Source organism: Micropterus salmoides, unplaced genomic scaffold (assembly GCF_014851395.1).
Source record: "Micropterus salmoides isolate LMB-PRFRI ecotype aquatic unplaced genomic scaffold, ASM1485139v1 Ms_hic_scaffold_6, whole genome shotgun sequence".
NCBI classification, from domain to species: Eukaryota; Metazoa; Chordata; class Actinopteri; order Centrarchiformes; family Centrarchidae; genus Micropterus; species Micropterus salmoides.
This window is the reverse complement of record NW_024044348.1, coordinates 3,052,259-3,074,711: the sequence shown is the minus strand read 5'-3', so window position 1 is coordinate 3,074,711 and position 22,453 is coordinate 3,052,259. Positions and strand designations below refer to the sequence as shown.

Below are 22,453 nucleotides of genomic sequence, written 5' to 3'. Positions count from 1 at the left end.
AGGCTGCATACAGAGTTACTACTGGGTCTGCACCGTCTACCTAAACTCCATAATCCAAGCCTACGTTCCTTCTGGTCCACTGCGCTCCTCCAACGAAAGGGCGCCTGGCTCTGCCATCCCTTCACACAAATCAACCTCAGTCCCTGTTCTCATCTGTGACACCACGATGGTGGAACAAGCTACCGCACGCCATCAGAGCAGGGGCATCCGTCTCTGACTTGAAGAAGCTCTTAAAAACTCTGCAGGGAACACTTCCTCTGATAACACCTCTAACCCCTGTCATGCACTTCCTGTGCTCTTCTTCTTCTGTCTCCTTACAAATATCCTGTATTGACTGCACTATTTGTTAACTCTTCTTTCAGGTATTTACTGCATTGATGCTTTATTGATGATCGTATGTTGTTCCTCAAATGCCTCCAAATGAGAAATTTAAAATGTAAACGTGAAAAACTTGGTTCGTTTTTTTAAAGAGGTGATATTATGGTTTTTGGCTTTTCCCCTCTCCTTTATTGAGTTTATATCTTTTTTTTGTGCATGTAACAGGTTTGCAAAGTGAAAAAGCCCAAAGTCCAGCCCAAAGGGAGTTCTCATCTCCCACAGAAAACTCTGCACTGAACTGCCTGAAAACAGCTCGTTTGTAGTCCAGCCGCTTCGTGACATCACAGGGATGAAAGCTAAATGCGCCTCATATAACGCTCGCCAAGCGGCTACTCGACATGCCCTCAAAAACACTGGTGGAAAAACAGTGAGCTGCAGCACACAGCTCTCCTCTCCCTTCCAAACACTAGCTACCCTCCAGGCAGTCAGTGGACATAAAGTTGTTCCTGTGATGTAGAGACAGAGCTCAGTTAAAACTTTATGGATACAGATTAATAACTCACCGCTCTGAAACTCTCGCTCCAGTCCATGTTGCCGAGCCGGTTGGCAACACGTACGGCTGAACCCGAGCCGTTTACCGGCTTCTCGCTGACCCGCACTTCTCTGCTTCTGATTGGCTAGTAGTCCTTAACTAGGAACTGAGCATGTGCAACTCCCAACAAAGATCATTTAGAGGCAAAATGTATCACTCCATAGCTAAAACGAAGCCTTCAACACAGGCTGAAAAGAGGAGCTGCAGCAATGTACAGTGTGACAAAAAATATGGTGTTTTTTGAAAATTAAACCATGTAAACCTGTTCTGGTACAACCCCTAAATAGGATTTTGAACCTGACAATGAGCATAATACCACCTCTTTAAACTAAAACATTTAGTTCCAGTAGAGAAAACATAGTTTCCTCTTAGATCAAAAACATTCAAAACATAAGATACCTGGTCAACCACGAAGTTAGGAACCTTCTAAAAATGTATTAATTAATGAAATAAATTCCATCCCATGCAGGGTTTCTTTATTGTGAGCATGCGCTAAAGTGTCCTTATAATCTATTTGTTAACAAAGGAGAAAAAAAGTCTGCCGGATGATGGAATTGACGACTTTCATATTTAACACAGTTGCCTTCCATTTACATTTTTCTCCATATTTACATACACATTTTTAACCTATATTTACACATGAATTATTCACATCGTGGGTCTAAATGAATTTGAGCTTGGGCTACATTCACACCCTCAGAGCCCTAAATGTCAGGTATTTGTGGAAGAAAATCCTTCTCCCACAGCAGGTCTTGAACCCAGACCACCTGGGTTTAAACAGGAACCTTGCTGCTGGACCACCTGGAACAACTGGGAAGGAGCGTCAGCTGAACAGCCAGAAAGAAGCCTCTGTCGATTCCTGCATGAACCTCCACATCACTGACAGCTCCCACCAGGGTCCACATGGAAAAATGATATTAGCTGCAACTGGTGGAGAGATGGTCCTGATCCAGATCATTCTGCTCATCAGTTTGCACTTTTTGTAAAGTTTTAAGGGTGATTAGGGTTCATTTTTGCAGGTTCCTCCCTCAGTCTGACCTTCTGTAGAATTATAGGGTGAAAATCAGCTACACTATCGTCTCCAGAACTTGGACTTGAACCCAGACCCCTTACATGCGAGGCTGATGTCCTGACCACTGGACCATCAGGACCAAGAGCTCTTACTTTATTATAAATGATGAGAAGAGCAGCTCAACAACCAAATGATTAGAAGCTCCAAAGAACAGACAGTCCATCCATCCAGAGTTTCCTCTCCAGACTGATGGAGGTGGATCTTCTGCAGGTTCCTCCCTCAGTCTGATTGTCTTCCTCCTCTCTCTGGGTGTTGGTCTTCATCTGTACTGAATTTGGTCCGGTGGGGAAGGACGCCGCCCCCATGTGAATTTCCGCCACAGCCGACCTTCAAGGGACCGAGGAACAGCTCACTGAGGTAAGTCCAGCTAGCTGGCTTGATGAAAGCCTGCTAGCTGTCTTTCTTTGAACATTTATTATACCAAAGAACATAAAAAAGGAAATGATGACTGTACACCAGATTTCAAAATAAAACAACTCTAATGCAGCTCTTTCTTGTTAACTGTGGGAAGCAGCCCTCACTGGACATTTATGTATGCTTACCTGGATGGATTGGACAATATGGACGAACGTTTTATTAAATGTTTAGGTTTTATTCAAGAAAATGATTTTCTTTGGTGTCTTTGGTGACAGGCGAGTTTGCATGGGAGAGACAGAGTTTAGAAAGCTGGTATAAATTGTGGTGTACTGCTTTGTGGGTGGACCAGTAGGTGAAGGGGGGTCTGTAATGTCGCGCAGCACTTTTATGGTTGCATCTGTAATTGTTTTTCTTGGATTACTGGCATCGTTGTCCAGCAGCTTGTAAAGTTTCACATCATCTGCAGGGCAAGTAGAAACGCTGTATGTGGCTGTGCTGACTGGCTGGATGATCGATGGCTGTGGAGGGATGTGTGTCTCTGATTAACGCACTGCATTCTGATGTTAGTCGTCCAACTACGTCTGTATGTGATTATAAAATCCAAATGGTTTGAATCTTGGATCTAAAAGTTTAGCTGGTGTCAAAACACTTGCTGAGTGCAGAGCAGAAAATGTATCCACTAATCTTCTTGAGCAATTGTTTCCCAGCTGGCCTGCAGTTTTTTGGAAATGTGTTGAGGGTTTTGAGGGTTTCAGTTGTTGTGCACCACTCATACTGCCACCTGCTGGTAGAGAGGGGCAGCTTCCTCTGCTTTTACCCTACGTTCACTCAAACAGCAGCACATTACAGTGTAAACCATGAACACCAGTGGTGACAGTAACAGCTGTGCGCACAGTAATTACTGCGGTTAAACTATATTACCACACTGTCCAAAAGGGAGCTGAAGGCTCAGGCAGGAACAGGTTTAGGACCCTAGTGCGACACTTGACACGACAACATGAATTGAACTGATTTATTAACAACAAAACAAAGGGTACAAAATGTGGAGCAGCGCACAAATGCAAACATGGTAATCCAACAGGTAAAGAAAATGTGCAAAAGAAAATACACATATCCAGGATGTCAGGCAGGAAAACTATGAATCCGGAAACACAATGAGGTCAGAGATGATTTAGGAAAAAGACGCCTCCCAAAGGATCCTAAAGGGACTAATATGAGGTAAGTCCGTAACGCTAAAGATGGCGGCTGTATTCACATGTCCCACCCCTCCCGAATCGTGGTCCTCCAGTTTCAGATGTTGTGGTAGCAGCGTGGAGCAGCTGTGTGACCAGATCAGATGCCCTGCATGGCACCAGCTGTGGTATGCAGTATGTGTTAGAAAAACGGATATGATATATGCTGTGCATGTGTAGTGGAAGTATACCTTGCAGGGAAAACCCTGTCTAAACCTTAATTTGGGGCAAAGTCAACAAACTCTTTCAGGATTTCCTGCTGATTCATGCAAGTTTTATGGTGAAGGTGCAGTTCTGGCATGTTCTTATATATAGTTCTATATATATAATATACTTTTTAATCAAAAATCATTACATTATGAGTGAGATTGGGAGTCTGTGTCTGTAGCTCAGTTTGTGTGACATTATTTAATGCTTTTCTTTATGGTGCCAGAAGATGTGAGTTCGAATCCCACCTTCAGTAACAGCTTGAAAGTCTCACACAGCGGTGGCATTTCAGGTCAGTTCGGCCTAAGCATTTCCTGTTTTATAGGAGTAGGGTGGTCATGGATGACATCAACGTTTTCTAGGGGGAGCGGAGTGAACTGGTAACTAAGTTCCAAATTTTAAGACACATCTAGGTAGTAATGTTACGGAGTAGATCAACCTGCCTCAGAATGGGATGGCCTGAAGCAGTTTGGGTGGGAATTGAACACACTATATAATGGTGGGATTTGTGCTCCCAAGAGGAAAAGAGGTGAGGCTGTGCTGCTGTGAACACGTGCCTTTTGTTAGCGTTGCTGTGAGTTTAATAGTTATTTTCTTTGTTGTTGAGTTATCCATGTACTGCAGACCACTGTAAATAAAACCATTACCTCTGGAAACATACAATGTTTGAGTCTGCCTACCTACCACCTTCCTAGCCACCTTGGTCAGCTTTATGCCAAGTAGGTTTACACATACAAGGAAGTCATGTGGTGCTAAAGAATGAACACAAAATATTTAATTGACAACATTTAAATAATTAGAACGGGTATTTTCTAAAGAGCTGCCAGCTGCGGCTGCTGCTCCATCAGCAATTTTTCAAATCCTGTAGCGCCGCCTGCATGTACAAAATGTGTATTTGCTGCATTTGCTTAACATGCCCTGAATAGGATTTGAACTGCGTGGTGTTGCCTGATTGTGTTTCTCCCGGAGTCGTGTCTTTCTCTTCAGTTCAGCACTGACAAAACTAACCACCAAGTTCCACCGAGATTTCAACCTCTGGATCCAGAGTCCAGAGTGCTAACCATCACACCAAACTGACCACATGCTGACCTGTCACTTCTCTGAAATGTGAAATCACACAAAACGGCAAAAAGACGCGGTTTGGTTGTTTGGCGCCACAGACAGACATCAATACAACATGTGACACAATCAATAATAACCACAGAGTCAGATACAGAGGTGAAGTGCTTCTTACTGTAAAATAAACTATAAAAATATTCAGATGGATGTTGGATGAAAAAACATGTTTTCACTGGTTGTACCGAACTGGTTTTATTTCTGGGGGAAATCCTAATTTTATAAAGAGATGAGCTGAACTTTGGACACTTTTACCAAAAGTATTTGAAAATGGAATTCCAAAAAAAGGAAACTGTGTAACATCAGTCTGTGCACATAAAACATTGTAGTGTCTGTGAAGATTCTCAGTGATCCAGCTCATAGTTCTCCAAGGAGGGCAGCTGGACTGGTTGAAGACATTTCCTCTCAGATGGTCACCCTTGATTTAACCCTCTTGAATAAACTGAATTGTTGATTTTAATTCTTCATAATTATTATTGTCTGTGATACTATCCCTGTGATTATCAGTTTGTTATTGTTGTTAGGTTATTTATTCAACATTTTATTCATTTATTCATTTTCAGAATAATAACTAAGCACAGAACTCTTTTATTTCTGATGGTGTCTGCAGCTGACAGCCTCCCACCACCAGGTGGTAGTGTAACACAAACTGTTTAATAAGAACTGATTTGAAACAGTGATTCCAAAGAAATAATGTCAAATAATAATAATAATGCAAAACATAAATGCAAAATAAATTTCCTTTACCACATTGTAATCATTAAGTATAAAATAAAAGTAAATAAAAACAAGGGGTTATTTCAGTTTGTTATCATTAATCACCTGGAAGTCTTTCATGAAGTATTTATGAGCTGTTAATGATATCTCAAGTCTATATGAAAAGTGACATGAGATAACTTCTGTTATGAAACCCTAACCCTAACCCTATGAAATGAATCAAAGTCATCTTCTGTCTCCTGCAGAAACTAATTATTTTACTAAATCTTTGTAAGCCGAATGTTAAATTTAAATAATGTACTTTTTTATTATTGAAACATTCTGAAATGAAGAAATATGAAGACCCAAAAGGCTCAAATATAAATAATAATCACGTGAATAAACATAATATATAAATAAAAATATGAAATACTCCAGTAAATGTTAATCATTTAGTTGTTTGATGAGTGATCATCACATTTATAATGACACATAGCTGACTGAACAACACACAAACTGCTGTTATGAAATAAAAAAAATCCAAACATGGTAAATAAAACAGAAAAACAGACCTGTAATAAACTCTGTTATTGTTCAAATAAGCAGAATACAATTACATTTCTCTTATAAGGAACTACATTTAAAATATGTATTAAATTATTTCACACTTATTTTGTCTGTTGCTTATATATAATTATTTACTTTTTTATATTTCATTTATGGATGTAGTTTGTGTCATTTTTACACATTTTATTATATTATCATTATATTTGTTTCTTTATGTCTTATTCACTAAAAACATACATATTTACTAGTTTCTTTATTTAAACTGTGTTTATTGGTAACTCAGACACACAGATCTGTTCTGTTGAGATTTTAACAATGGTGGGAATCTGCTGTGAGTTATTGATCCTGTGTATGAATATTGTTTTGCTGTTATCACCTGTTGACACATCTCTCTCACCTCCAGTTTATTTGATATCATTTTATTTATTTTACCTTTATTTTACCAGGAAAGAAATCCATTGAGATTTTTAATGTCCTGGAATAAATGATCTGTATGATCAATGACTGTAGGAGATTTACACTTCACAAGTTGGTTGTTTGGAATTACTAATAATAAATAATCAACAATTAATAACACACACTTTATTGTTGTTTTCTGAGTCTTACCACATTTTATTCATTTTTATATCTCTGTTATGCATCTAAATAATAAAATAGTCCAACATGATCCAGGAGAATCAAAAGCACCACAACACCACCTGTGTCTGCAGAAGAAGAATCCATTCCTGTACGTCTTTATTTAAACACAGAGAGCAAAGTAAAGTGGCGAATATTAAATTCTTGTGTAACTGAAGCTGACGATCCATCGACGTGTTCAGAAGAGAAAACTGCCGGGTGACGATCCAGCAGACACTAATGAGATTGATCAGCTTGAAGTGGTGGAAACATGAGATGCTGTTTTGGGGAACAGAAGCACTTTAACAGGCGTCGACTCTGCGGCTCAGACATCCATCAGACCATCACAGTCTGCAGCTCAGTCATGAAAGACAGCAGGTCCAGCAGACAGCGGGGTCAGGAGGTAGCAGGTCCAGCAGGCAGCAGGATCAGGAGGTAGCAGGTGCAGCAGGCAGCAGGATCAGGAGGTAGCAGGTGCAGCGGGATGTGTGATCCAGCAGATGAAGGCCGATGTGCTGAGGCAGCAGGAACACGGTGTCGTCACCACAGCTGGCTGGTCACAGTAATCAGGATAAATGTCCTGGTGGTGTTTCAGTGCTGCAGCGACAACTTTCCACCTGAACTGAAGAACCTCTGAACAGCAGCCTGAAACCTGAAACCAACAGCTGCTGCAGGAGCTGACAGGTTTTCAGCTCATTCAGTCACCTCCTCTGTATGCTTAAACAAGCATCTGTTTTTCTTTTATTAACTCTGAATCAGGTGACTGTAGTACACTTCCCCTCTGGTTCTGTCTTAGTGTTGCCATCAAACAAGCTCTGATAAACCAAGCAGCAACCTCCGGGGCCAGAGGGTACCTAAATATGCAGTTCTTTGAATGTCCACTTAAAGCTGGCTCCAAATTGAGTCACTCCTCACAGACCTCCATGTTAAAAAACACAACTTTTACAGCAGAAATAACCCGCCTGATTCTCTGTAGTGAACTTCCCCTTCATGACAACTGAATATGTAATTAACTGGCTTCACAGATGCTCTTCAGAAACCTACGAGCAACATCTTGGACACTATCTCCATGTTTATACAGGCTGTGTGATAAACCCACCGAACAGTACCTGCCCAGCAGAACACACCGGTGGATCTATGGAAAAATGCTAATGTTAGCCACCTGAAGCTGCAGCCAGCAACAGTGTAACTTTGGAAGAGAAGTCTAACTGTGACTGTGCTGCATCTTAAGATAAACTGTAGAATATAATTCCACTGCGGACTTTGTCCTCCCTCACTTAGGTTAAAATCCAAGGTTCCAGAGTGTACAGAAGGAATGACAAATCAGTTTCTTTGTTGACATGCAAGCGTTGTATTGACATGTGTCCCGAAAGACTGAGGCTGTGTTTACAGAAGGAAACATGTTGTCTGCAGACCATCGTGAGAGAAACAGGATTACGTTGCTGCAGAAGTTCGTGACTCTGTCGCTGCATATTTGATGTCTATTCCCATAAAAACTTGAGCTGAACAGCTTTCTGTCCGTCTGTGTTTCTGTTTGCAGAAAGAAAAGCTGAATCTCACGTTGGAGCTGTCATGAATTACTTCTTCCCCATTGATGCCGTACACGCTAACAGCCCTTACTAATATCTATTGTAACTTGGATAAAAGCATCTGCAGACTGAGGAGCACCTCGTCCCTCAGCTCAGAGTTGTTCCAGATCTCGCGACGTGAACCTGAATCAGTTTGCTTTGATAAGAAGCTTCATGAAGCATCAAGCAACAGAAAAATCTTTTATTTGATTCTAGCCACAAACATTCCTGTTGAATGAGTGAAAGCTGATCTATCAAGTTTATCAAAGCCAAAGTTTACAGGTGAGATGACAGAGAGCCCTTCCATCAACTGAACTACAGTTTACTATGATTGTCGTTATGCACCAGAACATTTCACTACACCAGATGTACAAATTAACCACAGCTAGAAGCAATTTACAACATGCACTTCATGAAAGGTTGCATAGCTAATCACTGTTGCCCTTTAAAACTGTGCTTTTTCAGTCCAGTCGGTGGATTCTGCCCTTCTGCAAAGCACTGAAGTCAGAAAAGCCCTGTTATGTGTCCTCTGAAGTGTCTCAGAAGAGCAGAACCGTCCAGAGGAGCTCTGTTGGTATAAAATTAGCCCCGTCTTGGTTTATCGTGCTCGTCCGCCTGCAAACATTTCTAATAAAGAGAAAGGTTTCATGCAGTAACTGCTTTCTCTCTGAAACGTCCGCTGTGAGTCCAGACCAGACTCTGTGTCAGGTTCCGCTGGAGAGGAAGACTCTCGGTCGGCGATAGAAAGGACAGGCACTGAGTCGAGTGGGTCTGAGGTTCAGGTGGAGTCTGGAGTGTGAAGACCAGTCGGATCAGGAAATGGGGACAAAGTGAGACGTCTTCGCTCTGCAGGATCTCAGCAGTCTCATATTCGTACGTGGAAGTTACTGTAAAACAAATCACATAATGAGTTTCATCTGTTGAACACAGAGATTCTGCCTGTCCTGTGGGAGACTCTAACCCTGATCACAGCACCTCCACTCAGATCAGCTGGTTTTGCTGCCGTTCCCGGGCCTTTATTCAGCATTGAAAACACAGCAGTGAAAAGTCACTCCTGTCTCAGCCGCTACTTTCTCCACTCCCAGCACAACCAGCGGGCTTCGTTGCAGCTAGTCTGTGACCGGTGGTCCGGTGTGAGATACAGATTTATGGCCACGCCTTTTCTTCCCTCCTGCTAGGTTCGGGTGGAGGAGTGAAACTGCTCATTGATGAATCATCAGCAGAATAATTTTGTGGATTTTATCTCTGAGTGGACTGCAACTGTACGCCGAGTCCTGCCTAAAACACACGCAACTGACCTCAACTGAAAACACCACGATCTGTCTAACTGAACCACAATCTGTCTAATCTCTAGAGAGAAGGGTCTGTCTAATCTCTGGATGGAGACGGGTCTGTCTAATCTCTAGAGAGAGAAGGGTCTGTCTAATCTCTAGATGGAGACGGGTCTGTCTTATCTCTGGAGTGAGAGAGGTCTGTCTAATCTCTGGATGGAGACAGGTCTGTTTGATCTCTGGAGTGAGAGAGGTCTGTCTAATCTCTGAATGGAGACAGGTCTGTTTGATCTCTGGAGGGAGATGGGTCTGTCTTATCTCTAGAGAGAGATGGGTCTGTCTAATCTCTGGAGTGAGAGAGGTCTGTCTAATCTCTGGATGGAGACGGGTCGGTCTGATCTCTGGAGGAGACGGGTCTGTCTAATCTCTAGAGAGAGAAGGGTCTGTCTAATCTCTGGATGGAGACGGGTCTGTCTAATCTCTGGAGTGAGAGAGGTCTCTATAATCTCTGAATGGAGACAGGTCTGTCTGATCTCTGGAGGGAGACGGGTTTGTCTAATCTCTGGATGGAGACGGGTCTGTCTAATCTCTGGATGGAGACAGTGATTTTGGTATTTTGTCCAAGTTTAATTAAGCTCTACACTGCTGCACACGAGAGGATTTACAGATTTTCACTGATGTTAAAACCTTTGATGTTAAAGATGTAACAACAGAATGAACTGATCTTTGATATTTTTTATATAGATTTTAATATTTTAATCATAAGAATACCCACAGCAGAAACTTCGGTCCAGATGAAGGACCACATGTTGCAGAGTGGCGGTTTGTGGGATCTCACGGAATCTCGAATGAGCAAACGTGACTTTGGCGAGAAACAAACATGAACGCAGACTATCGTCATCAGCTGACATCACATGTTTTGTTCTCCAACCCTCAGTTCATCATTTGGCGCCGCCTGTAGTTACAGGTGGTAACTTCAGGTGTGCAGTATGTAATAATCCAGATGTTTGACCACTCTGACATAAAAACACTGATGTGGCTGAGGGATAATCAGAAACGGCGCCGTACCTCAGGAAGTCAGGAGCCTTTGAGATCATGTTCTCAAAGTCGGCGAAGGACAGCTTGTGGTCTCCGTCCAGGTCGGCCTCCTCGATGGCTTTATCGCACACCAGGATGACCTCCTCTGGGGTCAGCTCGCCTTTGGTCAGCTTGTTCAGAGTCTTCTTCAGGTCCTCCTTACAGATAAAGTTGTCCCTGTTGAAGTCTGAACCACAACCAGAAGATTACACATTTCATTACATCCGAGAAGAAGAACAACAACAAACACAGCTGGTGTAAAACCACTCAGCTCTGCGTGGACCATGATCCTGGACCCTGCGGGTAAACCATATCCCCATGCTGGACCATGATATTGAAGACTGCTGAATACTACCCTGCTTCTCTGTCTCAAACCGCGGTAGCTTTCCTGCTTAAAGGATGTTCACCTTCCCAGGTAAACTTTAGCACCTTTTAGCAGCAGCTCTGAGGTTTCTCACCTGAGGAGGACTCTCTCAAACATCTCACCGTAAATCTTGAAGGCGTAGATGATCTTGAGCTCTCTGGGTGAAGTTTCACAGAGGGCAGAAAACATGTCGACAAAGTCGTTGAAGCTCTGGTTCCCCTGTCCGTCCTCAGAGAACGTCTCCACAATTCTGTCTCTGAACGGGTTCTCCTGTCAGGACATTCAGACAGATGAAGTGACTCACTGCTAACCGCTAACTCTAACTGTCACCTCTACCTGTCAAATCTCTACCTGTCACCTCTACCTGTCACCTCCACCTGTCACCTCTCCACCTGTCACCTCTACCTGTCACCTCTACCTGTCACCTCCACCTGTCACCTTAACCTGTCACCTCTCCACCTGTCACCTCTACCTGTCACCTCTACCTGTCACCTCCACCTGTCACCTCTACCTGTCACTTCTACCTGTCAGCTCTCCACCTGTCACCTCTACCTGTCACCTCCACCTGTCAGCTCTACCTGTCACTTCTACCTGTCACTTCTACCTGTCAGCTCTCCACCTGTCACCTCTACCTGTCACCTCTACCTGTCACCTCTACCTGTCAGCTCTCCACCTGTCAGCTCTCCACCTGTCACCTCTACCTGTCACCTCTACCTGTCACCTCTACCTGTCAGCTCTACCTGTCACCTCCACCTGTCAGCTCTCCACCTGTCAGCTCTACCTGTCACCTCTCCACCTGTCACCTCTACCTGTCAGCTCTACCTGTCACCTCTACCTGTCACCTCTACCTGTCACCTCTCCACCTGTCACCTCTCCACCTGTCACCTCTACCTGTCAGCTCTACCTGTCACCTCTACCTGTCACCTCTACCTGTCACCTCTACCTGTCAGCTCTCCACCTATCACCTCTACCTGTCACCTCTACCTGTCACCTCCACCTGTCAGCTCTCCACCTGTCACCTTTACCTGTCACCTCTACCTGTCAGCTTTACTTGTCAGCTCTACCTGTCACCTCTACCTGTCAGCTTTACTTGTCAGCTCTACCTGTCAGCTTTACTTGTCAGCTCTACCTGTCACCTCTACCTGTCACCTCTACCTGTCAGCTCTACCTGTTACCTCTACCTGTCACCTCTACCTGTCACCTCTACCTGTCACATCTACCTGTCAGCTTTACTTGTCACCTCTTCCTGTCAGCTCTACCTGTCAGCTCTCCACCTGTCACCTCTACCTGTCAGCTTTACTTGTCACCTCTACCTGTCAGCTCTCTAACTTCAGCTCTCCACCTGTCACCTCTACTTGTCAGCTCTACCTGTCACCTCTACCTGTCACCTCTACCTGTCACCTCTACTTGTCAGCTCTACCTGTCAGCTCTCTAACTTCAGCTCTCCACCTGTCACCTCTACCTGTCAGCTTTACTTGTCAGCTCTACCTGTCACCTCTACCTGTCAGCTCCACCTGTCACCTCTAACTGTCAGCTCTCCACCTGTCACCTCTACCTGTCAGCTCTACCTGTCAGCTCTCTACCTGTCACCTCTACCGGTCACCTCTACCTGTCAGCTTTACTTGTCAGCTCTACCTGTCACCTCTACCTGTCAGCTCTACCTGTCAGCTCTACCTGTCAGCTCTACCTGTCGCCTCTCTACCTGTCAGCTCTACTTGTCAGCTCTACCTGTCACCTCTACCTGTCAGCTTTACTTGTCAGCTCTACCTGTCACCTCTACCTGTCACCTCTACCTGTCAGCTTTCCACCTGTCAGCTCTCCCTGTCAGCTCTACCTGTCAGCTCTACCTGTCAGCTCTCTACCTGTCACCTCTACCGGTCACCTCTACCTGTCAGCGTTACTTGTCAGCTCTACCTGTCACCTCTACCTGTCAGCTCTCTACCTCTCACCTCTACCGGTCACCTCTACCTGTCAGCTTTACTTGTCAGCTCTCTAAATTCAACTCTCTACCTGTCAGCTCTACCTGTCACCTCTACCTGTCAGCTCTACCTGTAACCTCTACCTGTCAGCTTTACCTGTCAGCTCTACCTGTCAGCTCTCTAACTTCAGCTCTCTACCTGTCACCTCTACCTGTCACCTCTACCTGTCAGCTTTACCTGTCAGCTCTACCTGTCACCTCTACCTGTCACCTCTACCTGTCCCCTCTACCTGTCACCTCTACCTGTCACCTCTACCTGTCAGCTCTACCTGTCAGCTTTACCTGTCAGCTCTACCTGTCAGCTCTACCTGTCCCCCTACCTGTCACCTCTACCTGTCCCCTCTACCTGTCACCTCTACCTGTCAGCTTTATTGTCAGCTCTGTAACTTCAGCTCTCTATATGTCAGCTTTACTTGTCAGCTCTAACTGTCAGCTTTACCTGTCACCTCTACCTGTCAGCTTTACTTGTCAGCTCTACCTGTCAGCTTTACTTGTCAGCTCTACCTGTCAGCTTTACTTGTCAGCTCTAACTGTCAGCTTTACCTGTCACCTCTACCTGTCACCTCTACCTGTCACCTCTACCTGTCAGCTTTACTTGTCAGCTCTACCTTTCACCTCTCTACCTGTCACCTCTACCTGTCAGCTTTACTTGTCAGCTTTACTTGTCAGCTCTACCTGTCACCTCTACCTGTCAGCTTTACTTGTCAGCTCTACCTTTCACCTCTCTACCTGTCACCTCTACCTGTCAGCTTTACTTGTCAGCTCTACCTGTCACCTCTACCTGTCAGCTTTACTTGTCAGCTCTACCTGTCACCTCTACCTGTCAGCTCTCTAACTTCAGCTCTCTATCTGTCACCTCTACCTGTCAGCTCTCTAACTTCAGCTCTCTATCTGTCAGCTCTACCTGTCAGCTCTCTAACTTCAGCTCTCTACCTGTCAGCTTTACTTGTCAGCTCTACCTGTCAGCTCTACCTGTTACCTCTACCTGTCAGCTTTACTTGTCAGCTCTACCTGTCAGCTCTCTAACTTCAGCTCTCTACCTGTCAGCTCTGTAACTTCAGCTCTCTACCTGTCAGCTCTCTAACTTCAGCTCTCTACCTGTCAGCTCTACCTGTCAGCTCTCTAACTTCTGCTCTCTATCTGTCACCTCTACCTGTCAGCTCTACCTGTCACCTCTACCTGTCAGCTTTACTTGTCAGCTCTCTAACTTCAGCTCTCCACCTGTCACCTCTACCTGTCAGCTTTACTTGTCAGCTCTACCTGTCACCTCTACCTGTCAGCTCTACCTGTCAGCTCTCTACGTGTCACCTATACCTGTCACCTCTACCTGTCAGCTTTACTTGTCAGCTCTACCTGTCACCTCTACCTGTCAGCTCTACCTGTCAGCTCTCTACCTGTCACCTCTACCTGTCAGCTCTACCTGTCACCTCTACCTGTCAGCTTTACTTGTCAGCTCTACCTGTCACCTCTACCTGTCAGCTCTCTACCTGTCACACCTACCTGTCAGCTTTACTTGTCAGCTCTACCTGTCACCTCTACCTGTCAGCTCTACCTGTCACCTCTACCTGTCAGCTTTACTTGTCAGCTCTACCTGTCACCTCTACCTGTCAGCTCTCCACCTGTCACCTCTACCTGTCAGCTCTACCTGTCACCTCTACCTGTCAGCTCTCTACCTGTCAGCTTTACTTGTCAGCTCTCTAAATTCAACTCTCTACCTGTCAGCTCTCTAACTTCAGCTCTCTGTCACCTCTACCTGTCAGCTTTACCTGTCAGCTCTACCTGTCAGCTCTCTAACTTCAGCTCTCTATCTGTCACCTCTACCTGTCAGCTCTCTAACTTCAGCTCTCTGTCACCTCTACCTGTCAGCTTTACCTGTCAGCTCTACCTGTCAGCTCTCTAACTTCAGCTCTCTATCTGTCACCTCTACCTGTCAGCTCTACCTGTCACCTCTACCCGTCCCCTCTACCTGTCACCTCTACCTGTCACCTCTACCCGTCCCCTCTACCTGTCACCTCTACCTGTCAGCTTTAATTGTCAGCTCTAACTGTCAGCTTTACCTGTCACCTCTACCTGTCAGCTTTACTTGTCAGCTCTACCTGTCACCTCTACCTGTCACCTCTACCTGTCAACTCTACCTGTCACCTCTACCTGTCACCTCTACCTGTCAACTCTACCTGTCAGCTTTACTTGTCAGCTTTACCTGTCAACTCTACCTGTCAGCTTTACTTGTCAGCTTTACCTGTCACCTCTACCTGTCACCTCTACCTGTCAACTCTACCTGTCACCTCTACCTGTCAGCTTTACTTGTCAGCTTTACCTGTCACCTCTACCTGTCACCTCTACCTGTCAGCTTTACTTGTCAGCTCTACCTGTCAGCTTTACTTGTCAGCTCTACCTGTCACCTCTACCTGTCAACTCTACCTGTCAGCTTGACTTGTCAGCTCTACCTGTCAGCTCTCTAACTTCAGCTCTCTGTCAGCTCTACCTGTCAGCTTTACTTGTCAGCTCTACCTGTCACCTCTCTAACTTCAACTCTCTACCTGTCACCTCTACCTGTCACCTCTACCTGTCAGCTCTCTATCTGTCACCTCTACCTGTCACCTCTACCTGTCAGCTTTACTTGTCAGCTCTACCTGTCAGCTCTCTAACTTCAGCTCTCTATCTGTCAGCTCTACCTGTCAGCTTTACTTGTCAGCTCTACCTGTCACCTCTCTAACTTCAACTCTCTACCTGTCAGCTTTACTTGTCAGCTCTATCTGTCAGCTCTCTAATTTCAGCTCTCTACCTGTCAGCTTTACTTGTCAGCTCTACCTGTCACCTCTCTAACTTCAACTCTCTACCTGTCAGCTCTACCTGTTACCTCTACCTGTCAGCTTTACTTGTCAGCTCTACCTGTCAGCTCTCTAACTTCAGCTCTCTAACTTCAGCTCTCTACCTGTCAGCTCTACCTGTCAGCTCTCTAACTTCAGCTCTCTATCTGTCACCTCTACCTGTCAGCTCTACCTGTCAGCTCTACCTGTCAGCTTTACTTGTCAGCTCTACCTGTCAGCTCTCTAACTTCAGCTCTCTACCTGTCAGCTCTACCTGTCAGCTCTCTAACTTCAGCTCTCTGTCACCTCTACCTGTCAGCTCTACCTGTCAGCTCTACCTGTCACCTCTACCTGTCACCTCTATCTGTCACCTCTACCTGTCAGCTCTCTACCTGTCAGCTCTCTATACCTGTCACCTCTACCTGTCAGCTCTACCTGTCAGCTCTACCTGTCACCTCTACCTGTCAGCTCTACCTGTCAGCTCTACCTGTCAGCTCTACCTGTCACCTCTACCTGTCACCTCTATCTGTCACCTCTACCTGTCAGCTCTCTACCTGTCAGCTCTCTATACCTGTCACCTCTACCTGTCAGCTCTACCTGTCAGCTCTACCTGTCACCTCTACCTGTCAGCTCTACCTGTCAGCTCTACCTGTCACCTCTACCTGTCAGCTCTACCTGTCAGCTCTCCCTGTCAGCTCTACCTGTCACCTCTACCTGTTAGCTCTCTACCTGTTAGCTCTCTACCTGTCAGCTCTCTATCTGTCAGCTTTACTTGTCAGCTCTACCTGTCAGCTCTCTACCTGTCACCTCTACCTGTCAGCTCTACCTGTCAGCTCTACCTGTCACCTCTACCTGTTAGCTCTCTATCTGTCAGCTTTACTTGTCAGCTCTACCTGTCACCTCTACCTGTCACCTCTACCTGTCAGCTTTACTTGTCAGCTCTACCTGTCACCTCTCTACCTGTCAGCTCTACCTGTCAGCTCTTTAACTTCAGCTCTCTATCTGTCAGCTCTACCTGTCACCTCTACCTGTCAGCTTTACTTGTCAGCTCTACCTGTCACCTCTCTACCTGTCAGCTCTCTAACTTCAGCTCTCTATCTGTCACCTCTACCTGTCAGCTTTACTTGTCAGCTCTACCTGTCAGCTTTACTTGTCAGCTCTACCTGTCAGCTCTCTAACTTCAGCTCTCTACCTGTCAGCTCTACCTGTCACCTCTACCTGTCAGCTTTACTTGTCAGCTCTACCTGTCACCTCTCTAACTTCAGCTCTCTACCTGTCACCTCTACCTGTCAGCTTTACTTGTCAGCTCTACCTGTCACCTCTCTAACTTCAGCTCTCTACCTGTCAGCTCTACCTGTCAGCTCTCTACCTGTCAGCTCTACCTGTCACCTCTCTAACTTCAGCTCTCTACCTGTCAGCTCTACCTGTTCCCTCTCTAACTTCAGCTCTCTACCTGTCACCTCTCTAACTTCAGCTCTCTACCTGTCAGCTCTACCTGTTCCCTCTCTAACTTCAGCTCTCTACCTGTCACCTCTCTAACTTCAGCTCTCTACCTGTCAGCTCTACCTGTCACCTCTCTAACTTCAGCTCTCTACCTGTCAGCTCTACCTGTCAGCTCTCTACCTGTCAGCTCTACCTGTCAGCTCTACCTGTCACCTCTACCTGTCAGCTATCTACCTGTCACCTCTACCTGTCAGCTCTACCTGTCAGCTATCTATCTGTCAGCTCTACCTGTCACCTCTACCTGTCAGCTTTACTTGTCAGCTCTACCTGTCAGCTCTCTAACTTCAGCTCTCTACCTGTCACCTCTACCTGTCAGCTTTACTTGTCAGCTCTACCTGTCACCTCTCTACCTGTCACCTCTACCTGTCAGCTCTCTACCTGTCACCTCTACCTGTCACCTCTCTAACTTCAGCTCTTTACCTGTCACCTCTCTAACTTCAGCTCTCTACCTGTCAGCTCTACCTGTCAGCTCTCTACCTGTCAGCTCTACCTGTCACCTCTCTAACTTCAGCTCTCTACCTGTCAGCTCTACCTGTTCCCTCTCTAACTTCAGCTCTCTACCTGTCACCTCTCTAACTTCAGCTCTCTACCTGTCAGCTCTACCTGTTCCCTCTCTAACTTCAGCTCTCTACCTGTCAGCTCTACCTGTTCCCTCTCTAACTTCAGCTCTCTACCTGTCACCTCTCTAACTTCAGCTCTCTACCTGTCAGCTCTACCTGTTCCCTCTCTAACTTCAGCTCTCTACCTGTCACCTCTCTAACTTCAGCTCTCTACCTGTTAGCTCTACCTGTCACCTCTCTAACTTCAGCTCTCTACCTGTCAGCTCTCTACCTGTCAGCTCTACCTGTCACCTCTACCTGTCAGCTATCTACCTGTCACCTCTACCTGTCAGCTCTACCTGTCACCTCTACCTGTCAGCTATCTATCTGTCAGCTCTACCTGTCAGCTCTACCGTTCAGCTTTACCTGTCACCTCTCTAACTTCAGCTCTCTACCTGTCAGCTCTACCTGTCACCTCTCTAACTTCAGCTCTCTACCTGTCAGCTCTACCTGTCAGCTCTACCTGTCCCCTCTCTAACTTCAGCTCTCTACCTGTCACCTCTCTAACTTCAGCTCTCTACCTGTCAGCTCTACCTGTCAGCTCTCTACCTGTCAGCTCTACCTGTCACCTCTCTAACTTCAGCTCTCTACCTGTCAGCTCTACCTGTTCCCTCTCTAACTTCAGCTCTCTACCTGTCACCTCTCTAACTTCAGCTCTCTACCTGTCAGCTCTACCTGTTCCCTCTCTAACTTCAGCTCTCTACCTGTCACCTCTTTAACTTCAGCTCTCTACCTGTCAGCTCTACCTGTCACCTCTCTAACTTCAGGTCTCTACCTGTCAGCTCTACCTGTCAGCTCTCTACCTGTCAGCTCTCTACCTGTCAGCTCTACCTGTCAGCTTTACCTGTCACCTCTCTAACTTCAGCTCTCTACCTGTCAGCTCTACCTGTCACCTCTCTAACTTCAGCTCTCTACCTGTCAGCTCTACCTGTCACCTCTCTAACTTCAGCTCTCTACCTGTCAGCTCTACCTGTCAGCTCTACCTGTCACCTCTACCTGTCACCTCTACCTGTCACCTCTCTAACATCAGCTCTCTACCTGTCACCTCTCTAACTTCAGCTCTCTACCTGTCAGCTCTACCTGTCAGCTCTACCTGTCAGCTCTCTACCTGTCAGCTCTACCTGTCACCTCTCTAACTTCAGCTCTCTACCTGTCAGCTCTACCTGTTCCCTCTCTAACTTCAGCTCTCTACCTGTCACCTCTCTAACTTCAGCTCTCTACCTGTCAGCTCTACCTGTTCCCTCTCTAACTTCAGCTCTCTACCTGTCACCTCTCTAACTTCAGCTCTCTACCTGTCAGCTCTACCTGTCACCTCTCTAACTTCAGCTCTCTACCTGTCAGCTCTACCTGTCAGCTCTCTACCTGTCAGCTCTCTACCTGTCAGCTCTACCTGTCAGCTTTACCTGTCACCTCTCTAACTTCAGCTCTCTACCTGTCAGCTCTACCTGTCACCTCTCTAACTTCAGCTCTCTACCTGTCAGCTCTACCTGTCACCTCTCTAACTTCAGCTCTCTACCTGTCAGCTCTACCTGTCACCTCTACCTGTCAGCTCTACCTGTCAGCTCTACCTGTCACCTCTACCTGTCACCTCTCTAACATCAGCTCTCTACCTGTCACCTCTAACTTCAGCTCTCTACCTGTCAGCTCTACCTGTCAGCTCTACCTGTCAGCTCTCTACCTGTCAGCTCTACCTGTCACCTCTCTAACTTCAGCTCTCTACCTGTCAGCTCTACCTGTTCCCTCTCTAACTTCAGCTCTCTACCTGTCACCTCTCTAACTTCAGCTCTCTACCTGTCAGCTCTACCTGTTCCCTCTCTAACTTCAGCTCTCTACCTGTCACCTCTCTAACTTCAGCTCTCTACCTGTCAGCTCTACCTGTCACCTCTCTAACTCAGCTCTCTACCTGTCAGCTCTACCTGTCAGCTCTCTACCTGTCAGCTCTCTACCTGTCAGCTCTACCTGTCAGCTTTACCTGTCACCTCTCTAACTTCAGCTCTCTACCTGTCAGCTCTACCTGTCACCTCTCTAACTTCAGCTCTCTACCTGTCAGCTCTACCTGTCACCTCTCTAACTTCAGCTCTCTACCTGTCAGCTCTACCTGTCACCTCTACCTGTCAGCTCTACCTGTCACCTCTATCTGTCACCTCTACCTGTCAGCTATCTACCTTCAGCTCCGGCATGCTGACGATGAGCGTCAGAGGAACTCTGATGTCGGGGTTGTTGTAATCCAGCGGCACTAAGTGAGGAGCCAACTCTCGGTACCTGCCATGTAGCCTGCAGAGGACAAGGGACAGAGGACAAAGGGCAGAGGATAAGGGACAGGGGATAGAGGATAGGGGACAGAGGACAGGGCACAGAGGAAAGGAAAAGGACAAGGACAGGGATAAGGGCAGAGGATAGGGACAGGGGACAGAGGACAGTGGACAGAGGACAGTGGACATGGGACAGAGGACAAGAGACAGGGGACAGAGGATAGTGGACAGTGGACAGAGGACAGTGGACAGAGACAGAGGGACAGGGGACAGAGGACAGTGGATAGGGGACAGAGGACAGTGGATAGGGACAGAGGACAGCGGACATGGGCGAAAGACAGGGGACAGGTGTCATACAGAGAGGTAGACAGACAGAGTGTCCCGAGCATAGGTGGAAATCGGGGGGGGGGGGGGGGGGGGGGGGGGGGTCAGGACCTTCCCAATCTGAGGGTCCACCCCCTAAAACCTAATTAAATAATATAATGATATTGACTTAAAATAATTGTGCAAGCTGTAAAACAATACAAACAGTGCAACACCATTAGCTTTAATTAATTAATTAAGTTTAGGAACACTTAGAGTCCCCCTCTCTTCCCTCACAGTGGTTTGGTCCAGTGCTGCTGTCCCCCTTTACTCGCCTGCACACAGTCTGGGAGGAGTCCAGTAAGTAACCGACTACTTTAAGAATCCTCTATACAACTTTATAGGGAAAGCCCATAATGCCAAGATGGCGGTTATCCCGCCCCTCCTGTTAGAAAGCCAATTGTCTGCTTTTAACATCTGAGGCAGGAAACATATTTCAGCCAATCGTGTGGCTCCCCTGACGGAAGGGTCTGCTCTATGTGTAGTAGAAGTATGACCTGCGGGGAAAAACACTTTTCAAACCTTATTTTGGGGCAAAGTCATGAAACTGTCTGCCTGTTCATTTAAAGAGAGACCTGATCCTGTTAGTCTGAGGCCTTACCAAGATGGCTGCAGAGAGGCGAGACTCACCTCTAAGGACTTTGGTTAAACTGTGATCTTCTGTTGGGATTATGATGTTAAGTGGCAGCTCAGCTGCAGCTGAAATATCTGAGTAAGAGACGAGGTAATTTAATAATTATAATATGACCCCGTGTTGAACCTAACTATAGCTTTGTGTTGTTGACCAGATAAACTCACAGAGAAAGAAAAAAGGACAAGAGATAGTTTTTCAGTTACTCTGGAACATCACGTCTCCATGCTGCTTAATAACAGTAAGGTCCCCCAGCTGTTAGATGAATGTGCGCCCCTGGTCCTGGGTGGATGTAATAACCAGCTGCAGGAGTCCTTCTCTGACATTAACGTCAGTCAGCTGACCTGTGGCTCCGCCCCCTCACTCTGCCGTGATGAAGGTGTGATTTCTGAACAACAACTCACCGCAGGACTTCTTTCCTGGTGAAGAAGGTGCAGTCCTGTGGACAGACAGAGAGACAGTGAGAGGACGCAGAGAGGCTGGAGCTCAGCAATCAGCAGCAGGAGAGACGCCCTGCACGCTCTGCTGTCCTGTCGACCCCCGTACACAAAACAGACACACCTTATAAAGCAGGACCCGGTCCCCGTTATTATATGAACCGTGCAGAGTCACCTGATAGGCCTCCAGCTGCTCGTCGGTGAACGTGGTCTGCTTGTTGCCCATCCTGCTCGGCGGACATCACACAGCTGCATCACACTGGAGGCTGCAGCTGCTCTGAGGTCCGTTTACATCCATCCAGGTCCACAGGTTCCGGTCCAGCTGCTGGTCTGACGTCCACACTCCTGGTCCGGGTTTAGCTCCTCTCCGCTGAGGAAAAGGGGATTTTTCACTCCTCAGCGGTGCGGGAGGAGGCGGTGCGGGTACCAGCGCGCTGCTTTCAGGTGCGGCTCGTACAACCCGGCTTTCATGGGGGAAGTGGCAGGCACGTGTCTCTGTTATTTCAAAGTTACTCTGTTATTTTATTGTGACATTTTCCGACTGAGACTTTATTTGTAATCTCACTTTCAGGAAGTCAATGTCACAAAGTCCCGCCCTTCGTATTTTAGCCAATAAATTCTGACTGTTCCTGAAGGCAGCACACACACACACACACACACACACACACACACACACACACACACACAGATTTAATCAGGGCTCTGTGAACTCGTTTGGCTTCAGAATCAGAATCAGAAATACTTTATTGATTGATGAAGTATAAATATACAATATAAAGAAACAATAAAGGAGTGTGGATCTGTACAATATTAAATTATTAACAGAAT

General features: G+C 46.2%; 1 protein-coding gene across 1 annotated transcript; it reads right to left on the bottom strand.

The window, feature by feature from the left end:
* Positions 1 to 9,111: 9,111 nt before the first annotated feature.
* Positions 9,112 to 22,068, bottom strand: LOC119889697 (calcium and integrin-binding family member 2-like). The gene is made up of 6 exons (XM_038700487.1): positions 21,801 to 22,068; positions 21,593 to 21,627; positions 20,108 to 20,216; positions 11,175 to 11,322; positions 10,680 to 10,875; positions 9,112 to 9,227 (listed from the first exon to the last, which is right to left on the bottom strand). Exons 1-6 carry the CDS (start codon positions 21,849 to 21,851, stop codon positions 9,206 to 9,208), a joined length of 561 nt encoding a protein of 186 aa, XP_038556415.1. The 5' UTR covers positions 21,852 to 22,068; the 3' UTR covers positions 9,112 to 9,205.
* Positions 22,069 to 22,453: the final 385 nt, after the last annotated feature.

Coding starts and splice junctions, on each gene's coding strand:
- LOC119889697 (XM_038700487.1), bottom strand. CDS start 21,851: ATGGGCAACAAGCAGACCACGTTCACCGACGAGCAGCTGGAGGCCTAT. Junction 21,628..21,800: donor AGCAGCTGGAGGCCTATCAG/GTGACTCTGCAC, acceptor GTCTGTCCACAG/GACTGCACCTTCTTCACCAG. Junction 20,217..21,592: donor ACCAGGAAAGAAGTCCTGCG/GTGAGTTGTTGT, acceptor TGTCCTCTGCAG/GCTACATGGCAGGTACCGAG.